The sequence below is a fragment of the Scomber japonicus genome, chromosome 14 (genome assembly GCF_027409825.1).
Source record: "Scomber japonicus isolate fScoJap1 chromosome 14, fScoJap1.pri, whole genome shotgun sequence".
In the NCBI taxonomy this organism is placed as follows: domain Eukaryota; kingdom Metazoa; phylum Chordata; class Actinopteri; order Scombriformes; family Scombridae; genus Scomber; species Scomber japonicus.
The window spans coordinates 33,027,142-33,040,773 of record NC_070591.1 but is presented as its reverse complement, the minus strand read 5'-3'; the positions used below and the strand labels follow the sequence as shown (position 1 = coordinate 33,040,773).

Sequence of the window (13,632 nt, the reverse complement as noted above, 5' to 3'; positions counted from 1 at the left end):
GTCGAATGCCCTGGAAACGACGCGGTAAGAGGTTGCACTTGCTAACCAGAAAACAAACACCAGAACCTCAAGGTCATGACCCCAGCCGTGGTCGATGGGGGAGCGGAGGATGTTGATCAGGTTGGTAAGTGTGGGTCTCGAGAGGCGAAAGTCTGGCCGCAGCTCACTTTGGCCGTCAAAGTAGAGGGTCAGCACTGGAACATGGCGGTTCAATACACAGTATTGTGATCTTTGACCATGCTGTAAATAAAGATGAGAACAATGTAGATAATAAATGTAGATGTATGTAAATAATAAATGTAAATGTATGTATATAATAAATGTAAATGTATGTAAATAAATACATTTAGGTGTATGTATATAATAGATAAATAAATGTAGATGTACTGTATGTGTTGATAATAAATAGTAATAACAAAAATGATAACAGTGTAATGAAATGTGTAACTGGTAGTGTGACAGCCATGGATGAAAGCTATGTGATGTGAAAACAAAATTATGTAATGTTTAAGTTTCTACAGATCTGTATCTAGAATTGGCAGGTCGTCTAGCATACCGGTACGTACAATTAGACGACGTCTTCTGAGCCGAGCAAGAGCGAAACGCCTCAGTCTTCTCTGCCGCCTGGCAAGTCTGTTGCTCCTCCTTATCAACAGTAATTGAATAATTGTTATGATGAACAACGCGAAATTCACGGTGGCTGGCATTTTTTTCCGTTTGAGATGAACGGCAGTTTGTTTTCCTTTGTGTGCGCGAGACGAATTCGTGAGTTGCGGCGGGAAAAAGTTATTAATAAAAACAATACAATGCAGAGACCATGGCGGAGACCCGTTTATTTACATAGGATACATCAACAAGACAGATCAAGGTGCTCGTAATGTAAAGATGTAAGCTTTGGTGACAACACATATCAAATACAAGGCAGATTTATTAGTTAAGGCAGATTTCTTAGTTAAGGGACAGACACATAACTCCTCCACTTGATGTTGTGTTTACATCACGTTTTATTTGTGCGACAGCTGTGGCGTAATTAACGGCGCCGAGCAACGAGCGGAGTAGTGTCCGAGCGTGTCGCCGTTGAGTCCACTATATAGTCCACTATATTGAATTCACTATATAGTGAGTAGGGAGTAGTGAATGAGTGAGTGATTTCGGACACAACCCAAGTCTAGGGTGTTGTTGTTATACGTCATGAAGCGCGCGCCGGTAAACGTCCCATGCGGCATTCTTGCAGGCTCGGAAATGTTGAAGCCTACAGAACAAACATCGGTTATAAAAACCCGATACCGATACTTCCCGAGATTAAACCGTCTACACACTCTTTTTTAAAAATGAAATCAAAAACTATATGACATCCTTAAAGGTACTTTGTCCATAAATTATTTATATGAAACTATGTCAAAGTCTATTGCTCTTTAAGTTACAATCCAGTTTTGTTTTAATACGCTTAAAGCAGTTTTGTTAAATGTCAACCCCTATGTTTTATATGTTTTATATACTTTTATTTTGTTTATTATTATTTTTCATTTTTGTCATGTTATCTTGTCCTGTTAATAATTGCAAATGTTGTTTGTTGTGATGTATACAATGAGTCTACAAGCTTAAATGAAAATGTATAAAAGGAGTTTTAACATCACTAACAAAAATCCAACTTTATGGATTTTTGAATTGTTTTAATCTCTTTGTGTCTTATAAAAGCACTTTGTTTTTATTATAAACATCTTTGCAACTGTGTTTTGAAAGGTAAACACATAAATAGTTTATCATCATTATTATTTATTTATTTGCCTGCATGGGGTCTGAAATGTAGCTATCTAGCTGTTGAATAGACACATAGAATAATAAATAAACAGGTATATGAACAGAAATGATGTCCACACCATAGACTGTATGGTCCACACACCTCTGCCTCTACCTCTCCCTCACACACGCGCCCCTGCTTGTGGAACATCCGGTTCCTTCAAGTCATGTGATCAGCTGATCCACTGTCATTCATGTTATTCAGCTCCAGCTAACACAGCACATCGACCAACGTTAGCTTGCTCAGGTTTTTGGTTTCTCCGACGATGGCAACACTGGTGGCAAACAGGGCGATGGACAACGGCCTGGCAGGAGCAGCGAGGACACACACCCAGGCTGTGACCAGGAATTATATCTCCCAACCCAGGCTGAGTAAGTGACATTAGCTGGCTGCTGGATGGAGCTGCTAACAAGGCTGCTGTGCTGCATTCGAGGCCATGGGAATCATGGGAGTATTCTAGTCACAATTTATAACGCTTGTGAATCTCTTCTGTATTAAGAGTGCAAAATATAAAAACGTATTAAATGTAACATTCCTGTCACTCTCCAGTTGGTCAGAGTCAGTAATGATGTGGCATTACAGTCCTTGATATCAGTATCGGTAACTGAATGCTACAGTTAAAGTGTTGGTCTATAAACGCATGAAACATGCATGACGTGTGTTAATTATAAAAGACAGAATACACAATGTCACTGGTGACTTTGAATATGACTCTATGGATTCCTATTGGACGCGAACTCAGCAGCAATGTTCGCTAACAAGCTAGAAACGATTCTCAGAAAACGAGCTATTTATGCACAATAAATGTCGCCAGTTAAAAGTGTATTGTGTAGATAAATGAACATTATAAATGTCATTATTACGTGCATGCTGTACCTACTAAATTAGCTACATAAATGTCAGTCGTGTTAAATAGCAAACTAGCTAGGCTTAAGCTAGTCTGCTAGCTCTTGCTAACAGCAGCTGATCTGGCGCAGCATCCAGCTGAATAGAGCTACAACTCTGTTCATATGTGTACCAAGCGTGTTAAATTAATACATATGCGTTTTCTTTTAATTTGTTTTATGTTTCATGCATCCATGTCGTGTTGACGGCGTACGGGCTCGATGTTATTTCAACCGGACAGTTAAATGTCACCATCGTCGTGGATTAGCTAGCAGTACACAGTCAGCTGACTGCGGTTAATGATGAATGAATGAAGCGACGTCAATATGATAATTTTACATGAGTTGAGAGTGCAGGAGGTCTAAGGTGGTTTCACCGTCTTTATATTATCCTTGCAACCGAAATGTTACAGTTTGGCGTTTTGGAGAATACTTTAAAGGTTATGTTCGCTAACGCTGTAGCATTTTGCTGAGGATTGTGACAGATGGGATGACCTCTCATGTGATCAGTCACATGAGCTGCAGGCTGCAGTGTTGAACCTGCACCGTCTGGCCTGATGGAAGGAAACCTTGTTTTGTCTTTACATTAGTTTCAATGAGAGCTTTGTAAAGCAGCCTTTTGATTTTAATATTAATAGAATTTATATTTATAAACTATAGTTTATATAGTATTTGTCTTTTTTTTTGCTATGAAAACCGTTTTCTTACACCATTAATCGTGACACAGTAGATCACCAACTGTACAAAGTTCTTTGGTACAGTCTGTATGGTTTACACTGGGATATTAATGTTGTAATATTTCTTTGGAATGCAGCTCAGTTTAGTGCTGAAACAAACAGTTAAAGACCGTGTAAAGTGAAAATATATTTGTGTTCTGAGTTAGTCACATCACAGACAGATGTGTTATTAACCATCCTTCCAAATTTGAATGCTAGAAAAATTGTCTAAGTATGTAAAATTATCTTTTAAAATCATGAAAAATCAAGCACTTCTCTGTGCAGTCAAACGCTGGGGGCGTGTCTGCTGAAGGCGCTGGAAACACACCCACGCGCGGAAGGGGGCCGCCTCCGTGTAACATAGCAACAGTAGCAATGGACGCTCGCGCTAACAGCATTGCAGTGACCCAGCCCTACATGTTTGAGCCATCAGAGCCAGACACTGACTCGGAGTCAGACAATGAACATGCAAAATCTCGTGCCTCACAGTCTGCAACAGAATGGTAATGTATGTCTCCTATTTATGCAAGTTAGCAATATGTATTACTGACTATCTGCTATGGGATACTGACGCCGAGCTAGCAACCGAGTTAGCTGCCGAGGTACGCTCCCACTGACTAGCTAAAAACGTTAGGGTTTCATGTAATGAAGAATTGTGATTGTTTTGTCTGTTCAGATTAAACACTTGATTTTTATTACTGTTTCGTTAATTTAATTACTCCTTTTGTTTATACCTAATAAAGGTAGTACTAGTATTTCTTTCTAAGAGTGTAGTGGGTGGTAAACCCAAGTAAATTCAGTTTGTCCAGCTTTGAAAGGAGGCATTTTACTCGTTTTTTCAGATCACACTATTCAACAAATGTGGGGAAACGCATTAGGTAACTAATTAGACTACAAAAAAGTTAAATATAACACTAGCCAGTTTCACTTGGTCAGTTACTTACCTGTCTTGATTAATTTGTGGATTGCTGAATGTCATCATTATAACACACAGGCTGAATAAGACAATATGCTTCAACTGATTAGGTCATTTTGCTGAACCAGGCTTCATACTGAACTGACAACTGAAATGGTTAACATTTGTCACACTGTGATTAAAAATGTACTTGTGCAGGTGCACATGTGGAGAATGCAGAACACTGCCCACAGAGGTTGAACATGTCTGCTGCAAGGAGCTGAATGCTGTATGTAAATAAAAACTGTTTTTCACAATAATAATTCAAATAATGAATACATAAGCAGCAGCATACTAGATGTCTAGCACTAAAACACCTATTACACATATTCCTATAGGTTCAGAGTAGATGTGGAGAGCTGCCTGAAGAGCCACGCTGCATGACTCTTCATCCAGGCTTGGAGCCAGTCTGCCTGAACCCCTACTCCCTGCAGAATGCACTAAACATTTATCAGGCAGACCATGGACCACTGGCGGAAAAGGAAAGATCTGGGTAACGTAGACAATATAATAATTGTTTTACTGATTTCGGATATTTATAAATTACACTTGTGTTGATCAAATGACATGCCTTTCAAAGAGAGGTAAGGTTTAGTACCCGGGAATAAACTTACATCATTTATACAATCATATTATAGTTGACTAATGTATACAGTGTATTTCATTTACACTCAAAGCACATGAGTGATGCTTGACTGTATCCATTTTAATCCTTCATCTTCCTGAGCTATATATAAACTCTCATGTTGGACAGATTGCAAACAATAAATACTAGTTCATTCTTTAGCTGTTTTTCACTACATAGTAAATCAAACAACATGTACATCACCTTGATATATAGATGTATAAACTGAATGCACATGATTGGACATTTATACAAGCAATCACTAGATTATTATTATTATTATTTCTGAAAATGTAGCTGTGTGGTCGTGGAAATTCCTTGGAAACTGCTGTCCATTTTCTTGTCCATCCATTTAGCCAATATGATGAGGTAGACTGCAGGTTGATGAATCAAACTCATCTTCTGAGGTCCCAATCTGTAAGACATGACAAAAAATGTGGAGGGAAACAAATAAGTTCAGTTTGGTTTCAGATAGGTTCTTCTAAAAGACAACACATGTCAATGTTTTATGAAAGACAGCTCCAGTGTCAAATTTGATTACACAGAGGACAACATACCAAAAGTAAACATACATAAAAATATAAATCAAAGTATTTTTCTACATTTTTTTATTACAGGCGTGCTCGCTACCTGGCCTACAGGAGTTTTGTGTCCTGGTGCTGGGGATACCTGGGAAAGGACAACCGGGTTGTCATCCCCTCCTGTGTTGTCCTCCGCATTCATCAGGAGTACCCTGATGAAGATGGGGAATACACAGGTTTTAAACCTCCCCTTTAGATTGTTTTATTATTTATAGTTTATTGCTTGCTTATATTGTTATTTGTTTATAAAATGTGTCCAATGTAAAATAAATGTATTATTGAGTAATGATATATTTGTGTGTGTCACAACTTCTTTTACAATGGAGGCTGGTGGAGCTCTGGTCCTGAGATTGGCTGAGGCAGGAGTAGGCTTGGGCGGTATAAAGGTGTTGCAGTATACCAAGGTGCTTTCTGAGTGCTTCATACTGTTATAGTGGTTTAATTTCAAATGTTTTAGTCACCACGGAAATTAGTCGCCAGAAATGTGTAATAAATACCATACACCAAGGTAAATGTCTGGAAGCTATGAAGGCTTGAAAAAAATATATATACCGCCCAAGTCTAGGCACAAGGTAAGTCACAGGAACAGTGGCTGCCAGATATGATGGAGGAAGACACTGAGACCTGTACATGGGAAAAGAAAACAGGAATAAGGAAAAGAGACATTAGGCTGTCATCATGAACACTGCATACATACACACAACATACCTCGTGGGTACCTCGGAAGTCACTTTGACGCTCATTTTAGGTGTCCCTCGGTCCATGTTTCACATTACACACAAACGTAAAACCTCAGTCTACATATAATTCCTTGTCATAGCTATATTGGTGCACATAAAATATTACCTGTCGGTTATCATTGTGTTGTCAGATGGATGACGCTCAGGGAATAAGGCCAAATTATGTCACGATTACATGCATGCTAACATTACACGGGCATGACGGTGCATGATGTAGAATCACTTTCAGGATTTGCGCATTCAGCAAAATGCATTTAATTGCCTAAATGTACAGTATTATAACTTATAAGCACATAACGTTACTTACACTCTCTGACGGGCACATAATGCCGGTGGCGGTGATGATGGCACCTGCTGTCGGCGGGATGGGAGGATGTAAGCCGGTGAGGGAGACGGTCGGTGGCGGTGATATAGGCACCTGCTGTCGGCGGGATGGGAGGACGTAAACCGGGGAGGGAGACGGTCGGTGGCGGGCACGTAATGCCAGTAGCACCTGCTGCCGGCGGGACGAGAGGACGTAAGCCGGGGAGGGAGACGGTCGGTGGCGGGCACGAAGCCGGGGAGGGAGACGGTCGGTGGCGGGCACGTAATGCCAGTAGCACCGGCGGGACGAGAGGACGTAAGCCGGGGAGGGAGGCGGTCGGTACGGCACCTCTAAACAGACACAACGGACTGCTCAAAAATCCCGACTTCCAGTGAAGATGCACACACGAGGAGGAGTCATGACTAGTTAGCTAGCTGAGAGCGAGCTGGAAAACGACTGAGGCTAATGCGCTGAATGTATTTATACTGCAGCAGCAGCAGGGGCGGGTTTATGATAATTACCGCCGCGTTACGTAACGCGGCGGAGATTTCAGACCCGCCTACTAAATCCTGACACAGAAATCTGGAAACACAGTTTGTGAAGCCTAGCTCCACAATTCAAATCTAAATGGTTGAAATGCTTTTTACACCTTTTTTAGAAATACATTTATGACCTATTTAATGTGTTTAGAAGAAAATGTCTGATTTCACTTTACACGGTCTTTAATCAATCAATTTTCCAATTAACTAACAGCATTATTGTTAATAAATGAAATATAATTAAAGTGAAAACAATTGCAGCTTTTCCTAGTTTTGTAACTCTGCATACAGTTTTGATTTAATGATAATGAAAATAATAACAGTAAGAAATTCTTACTTGATTGTCTTTTCTGTGTTTGGACAGTTTCCAGCAAACACACGATCAAAGCTTAGATAGTTTAAAGGCAATAATACTATTTAATTATTGCTTATTCATTTTGCATGTTTATTTTAAGAGAGAGATATGGAAAGCAGTAGCCAGTCATGACTACAGTAAGTAAATAAGGTACATTTTATTCTTTTGAGATTATATTGTTGAGAATAATTGAAAATTGAGAATTATTTGTTTTTCAGCTACTTTGCATCAGAAGTCTGTTATCATCAGTCATGTAGCAGTAAACTCACTCAACCGCTACACTTTTAACAGTACAGAGGGTGTTATCATGCTTGTACAGTTTGTCAGTGAAAATCATTAGTAACCCCCTGATATTAATGAAGGTGTGAAATGTCAGAAGAAATGTAGTGTGAATACAGCTCTGATAGCTCAGTATCTTTATCATCTGTCCTAATAGTGGGAATTATTTCCTTTTTGAATATTTCACTTTATTACATTGTTAGAGCTGAAACAATTAAACAAATGATTTTGTCTATTAGTGGAAACTTCACTTTTTTGATAATAAAGTCAGGGTTTCAGGCCTACCAGACAGTACAATGACAAGTTCAAAATCATGTCAAATTCTTCCTATTTTTCAACCAACCGTCCAAAACCCAAACATTTTTACATTATTACTTTCCTCTATGACTAAGAAAAGCAACAAATGTTATGTTCACATTTACAGAGGTGAAACCAAAGAATGTTTGGCATTCTTACTGTAAAAGTGACTGAGACGATCAATCAATTATCAAAACAGTTGTCAATACTAGAACGGTCACAATAATAACGTTATCGACTTGTCGTACAATATCAACATCATGTCTATATCTTATCTTATCTTATGATACTTGGACATGCAGAAGAATTAAAGGTAAATAACTCTGTCCCCAACCATAATGGCTCTCAATCATAGCACCCACTCTCCAATCATTTTCATGCTATTATATTATCATTATATCAGTGATATAAAATTATCTTCAAATGACAATATCGTTTATTGCCATTATTTCTTAGACAATATATAGTTGTAGTGACAAAGTTCAAATTCCTCATATTTTCCAACCAACCATCCAAGACCTAAACATACTTGTAGCCTATTACTTTCCTCTTTGACAATGAAAAGCAGCACATTTTCAAATGAAAGGAGCTGAAACCAAAGAATGTGTGAGTGAAACACTGAATCAATTATCAAAATAGTTGTGGATACGTTTTTGATGTTGCAGCTCTAGACCAAATGATAAATGTAGAGAATACTCAGTCCTGGTCATTTTAATTTAAAGTACTAGTGAGCAGGCCTTAAAGTTAGAACAATTAGTGTGTGGTGTTTGAATAGAGGTGCTGTTCATACTTTTACTCTAAAGTGTGATAATCATCCTAAATGACTTAGAAAGTACAATGTCACGTAATTGAACGTGACTATGGTAATTAGGTGAAATGACATGACTAACTTTATAACAGTGGACTTCACCTCTGTTTTGATTAGAGTAATGCATCACAATGGCTGAGGTGAGTCTCCTTTAGAAAAGCTTCATACAACTGTCCCTTTATCTTACTTAATAAACATCATTTATGAAGCCTAATCTACTGTGATGAGTTCAGACAGTTGTTAGTGTTCATACGGTAGCCTCATTGTTCATTTTGTGGCCATGCTGATAACATTATTTGAATCCCAGATCTCAGCGTAGTGTTATCCTGTGATGTTGAGCCTTTCCTACGACTTTGATTACTGAACGCTGCCCGAGCCTGCTAAGGTGATGGGGGGGGGGGGGGGGGGGGGGGTTGTGTTGTTTTTTTCCCTTTTTGTGCAAGTGTCAAAGAGGCAAGCATGGACTAAAAGCCTCTTAGCAAACTGGAAGGAAATGACTTAATGGAGCCGGGGGCCATCTGAGAGGCAAACAGAGAGAATACAACATGTGATAAAAACCTCTGTCCTAAAAACATCTTACCATCCCACCTCTGAAATTCTCTAATTTTGTTCCAGCACTACGGCTTGCCTCTTTCTTTTCTTTTTTTTTCTCTCTCTCTCTCCTTTTCTCTCTCTCATCAAACACATTACGAAACAGCAGTGGTCCATTCTCGTGATGAGGCAGCAATTTAGACCCAAATAATCATCTCCCGTAACTGTCAGGAAACTTCAGAGACTTTTAAATGTGCTGCATTTTCATGTTGAATGCTTAAAGCTTCAGTGTGGGGGAGATTAGTTTGCTTTTATGTCCCTTATCTCTGTTATATAAGAGAGGTATTTAAGACAGATCTACTGAAGCCACATTCAGATTCCTGTAACTGGCTAATCATTCATGTCACCATTTCAGTTTAGTTTTTTAACATCAGTGTAAAATGGATTACATTACAGGAGTCCCAATAGAAAGGCCTGTTCACCAAAGCTGAGCCCACATTCAGTCCAGCTCAGCAGGAGGTGGGCCGAGAAGCCAGGTTACATGATGTACGTTGACCCGCTCAGATGGGACTGTCAATGCATCACTGTTGTAGGAGTGGATGAGTGCTCTGGCAAAAAAAGCAGCAGACTTATTCTACAGTCGAGAGTGCGTATTATTCCTCCTAAACTCCTAACTCCTAAACGCTTTCTGTTTGTTGAACAGCTGGCTCGTCCTGTTCCTGTTTGAACTGAACCTTCCCCTTTTTGTAGAGAAGCTTAAAAAGCTAAAGAGTAAACAGAATAAATCCATTTTCAGTGTGATGATCTTATAAATTCATTTTTTAAAATTGGTTTTCATCAGAAATAAGAATTATGTTTTGTCGTCATCATCAGACAAAAATAAAAATAAATATAAATAAAAATAAATATAAATATAAATGCCATCCATCCATTCTCCACTGACTGCCTCCCTTCCTTACTTTGACAGAAGCTTTCCTCTATATTAAATGGTAAATGGACTGTACTTATATAGTGCTTTTCTAGTCTTTTTTGACCACTTAAAGCATTTTTACATTACATGTCACATTCACACACTGATGACAGGAGCTACCACACAGGGTGCCAACCTGCTCATCAGATTGACGCTAACCGTTGGCACAGCAATAGGGAACAATTCAGGGTTACATCGATATGTGGACTGGAGGAGCCGGGAATCGAACCGCTGATCTTCTGATCGGTGGCTGTACTTCCTGAGCCACAGACTGAACAGCTCACAGACTTAATATTAATTTGTGTAGTCATACATAATAGTCACATCAACGTTACCATTTCACAACGGTACACAGTGAAACACGTAAAACACAATACATGAAGTGAAGTTGAGTTGAGTTAAAACACTAAAACATCCTGGATGGTTATATCGGCCCCTCAGCACTAACACTTCCTCTATTTCTCAAGTAAGTAGTTAAGCAAAGGAAACCACCTTTCATTACCCTTCAGAACTGATCTGGTTCTGTCATGAAGGAGCATCCTGAATCACAATGTGGCAGTAAATGGTTTATCTTTTTGTACAGTTAATCACAATACATTTTCTAGCTAAAAATAGCAATTCATCACATGGTTTAAACTGTAAATGGGTTAGAGACACCTCCTTTAAGTAAAGGCCTTAGTGTCTCTTAACCTTTACCTGAAAGATACCACTCACTTCCTGAGAACTTCAAAAGCTTTAAATTGATTTACATTGCCCAAAGTGATCATAATACCTTCGAATGTCTCTTTGACACTTATTACACAGAAGTGAGACCTGACAGACCATATTGTTTTAAATGAAGGATAAAACTTTTATCACCTTTTTAACATAAATAAAACATCATACAAATGTGTAGACGATCAATCACCAACCTTTTTATTTAAATTAATCCTAAAAGGTTGGATTTGAGACTAAGCCAGTCACACCACAAACAAAGGCCTCTTTCAAAGGGAGGAAAATGAATGAAATAAAAACTGCTGTCAAAGAGTAGAATTTTTAAAACTGTGATAAGTATAATACATAAAATTAGATCAATAATGGTTCTCTCTGTTCTAAAGAGTCCTTAGTCACATTAATATACCCAAATCTCATGTACTGTTCATCATACTGATCCAGCTATAATTTCCTTAGCTAACTTAACAATGCTAACATCACATCAATACACAGTAATGTATGGTGTAACCACATTGAGAGCTGTTCCACTAAACACAACAAATGCAATTCGCAACTTTTACAAACTGCATACAATTAGTATAGTATTAAAAATGTACATATGTAGCTACGTCTGGGTTCTAGCTAGTGTTACCTTTTAGCTTATTTCTACCTCTGTTTTTATTCTGGGATGATTCACAGTTAAAAAGACTCCTTATTTATTTTACACTGGCCCTTTATGCAGCCCCTCAGTTCAGCCTCTGTCTCTTAACATGCAGTCTTAGCTCCTGTCTTTTTAACGACCCCCTCCAGATGACTCATGTAGAGTTACTGCTGACGCAAACCCAATGATTCCTGCTTAACTACGTCACATTAAAAGCTTTTGAAAGACTAAATCAAGGTTATACAGAAAGTAAAATCTGTTGAGCTTCATTAGTGGTGCAAAAAATTAAAAAGAAATGTCGACACAACAAGATATGGAGATATTTGGAGCTCTTTTTGTCGAGACAGTTAGAAATAATACAGGGAGGAATAGTGCAAGCAGAACAACCAGAGTGATGATGATGTTTGACTAAGAGCTGCAGACACCTCCAACAGGTAAACTACTTATTCTACTGTGTAATGGAGTCATGGCCCGGCATGGTGACTACGTCCAAAACAATGGAAAAACACCATAATGTAGAGCAGATAAACATGTGTGTTGTTCACCCGAAAGTAGAGAAAATGGTTAGAAATCAATCGTTCAGAGTCTGAAATCTGTGCTTTTTGCTCACATGGGATTTACCTTATTATTTGACACTTGGACCATGTTTAATAATGTTTAATCACATTATAACATTGTATATAGGAGTGAAGATAAGAAAAAAACACAATGGGTCCCTTTTTAGTGTCATAGTTACGTTTGTGCGTGTATGTATGTTGTCAAGGAGATTTAATAAGAATTGAAGAAGTAAACTCCCGAAATTAACAATATTTTCTTGTTCATACATTCTGGATTTTTAATCAGGAGGAAACTGTAGATGCCATTTAAAGACATTTGAACTGAGTTTTTGAACAACCATGTCAGACTGTTATTCTTCAAAGCAGTGTATCTTTATATTTAAAATGAGCTTTTATGTCATGGCTTTTTAGAAGTCATATATACAAATAGTGTCTTCCATTGGATTTGGTATCACTTGTGTTTCTCAAAATTAACACCTGACAAATACAGATGACAATTGGATCTGCCACATTCCTGTTGGTATGAGGCAAACTCTACCATCAGTGTGGACTGGAGGGACATCACTAGGACTTTGTTCAGTATAGTCAGTTGTCAGGCATCAAACGGTGTATAAGATCAAGATGTTGAGATGGTTTTTCACTACCTTATTGACTCGACAAAGCTCTAAAGAGAGGCAGCTATAGAAAAGCCACTGCGAGACAGAGCAGGAAAATAAACAAATAAAGAGATTTCTCATCAGACCAAGTCTTTTCTTTCAAGAGGCCTTTGTCTCTCTCATGTCAAATGCGACAAAAGCTATTAGCCCACGAAATGGCTTGCCTTTGTTTTAGTAGTGCATTCTGTCATTTAGTGCTATGAAAAGACATGGAGCAAGGCACTATACTTCTTTGTGAAGATTTAATTAATGGTAATAATGTAGTCACGATAAACAAATGTCTCATCTGTCACTATGAAAGTAATTTCTATAAAATCAATGTTATTTTTGTAACAGTTCTATAATCCACATTCTAATTAGGCTTAAGCAGCTAGCTTGTCACTAGGAAAAAAAAAAAAAAAAAGCCTCTCCCGTGGGCGTTTGCCATTCTTTTCATGAAAGAACATTAAAATGTAGGCTAAGGATTTGACACCATTTCTGTCTCTGGCATGAACAGAAGCTAATCCATGTGAAGAGCACACTTCTTTTGCTGACCGCTTGTCATACATTTCCTCACATTCATCATTTGAAGAATTGGTTGGTCTTTTTAGAGAACTAAGAAGTGTGTATTTTCAAATCCAAGACATCCCCCATGCCATTGCTTCACTTCCCTAACAGTGGCATGGCTTTTGTATCAGGCC

The 13,632-nt window shown here is 38.4% G+C and overlaps 1 protein-coding gene across 1 annotated transcript in view; it reads left to right on the top strand.

Moving 5' to 3' along the window:
* Positions 1-1,981: 1,981 nt before the first annotated feature.
* Positions 1,982-13,632, top strand: part of atp6v1ba (ATPase, H+ transporting, lysosomal, V1 subunit B, member a) — a 50,746-nt gene continuing 39,095 nt past the window's right edge. Inside the window, exon 1 of the mRNA XM_053332904.1 lies at positions 1,982-2,172. Coding sequence (XP_053188879.1) covers positions 2,067-2,172 — 106 coding nt within the window. The 5' untranslated portion in view covers positions 1,982-2,066. The remainder of the gene's footprint in view (positions 2,173-13,632) is intronic.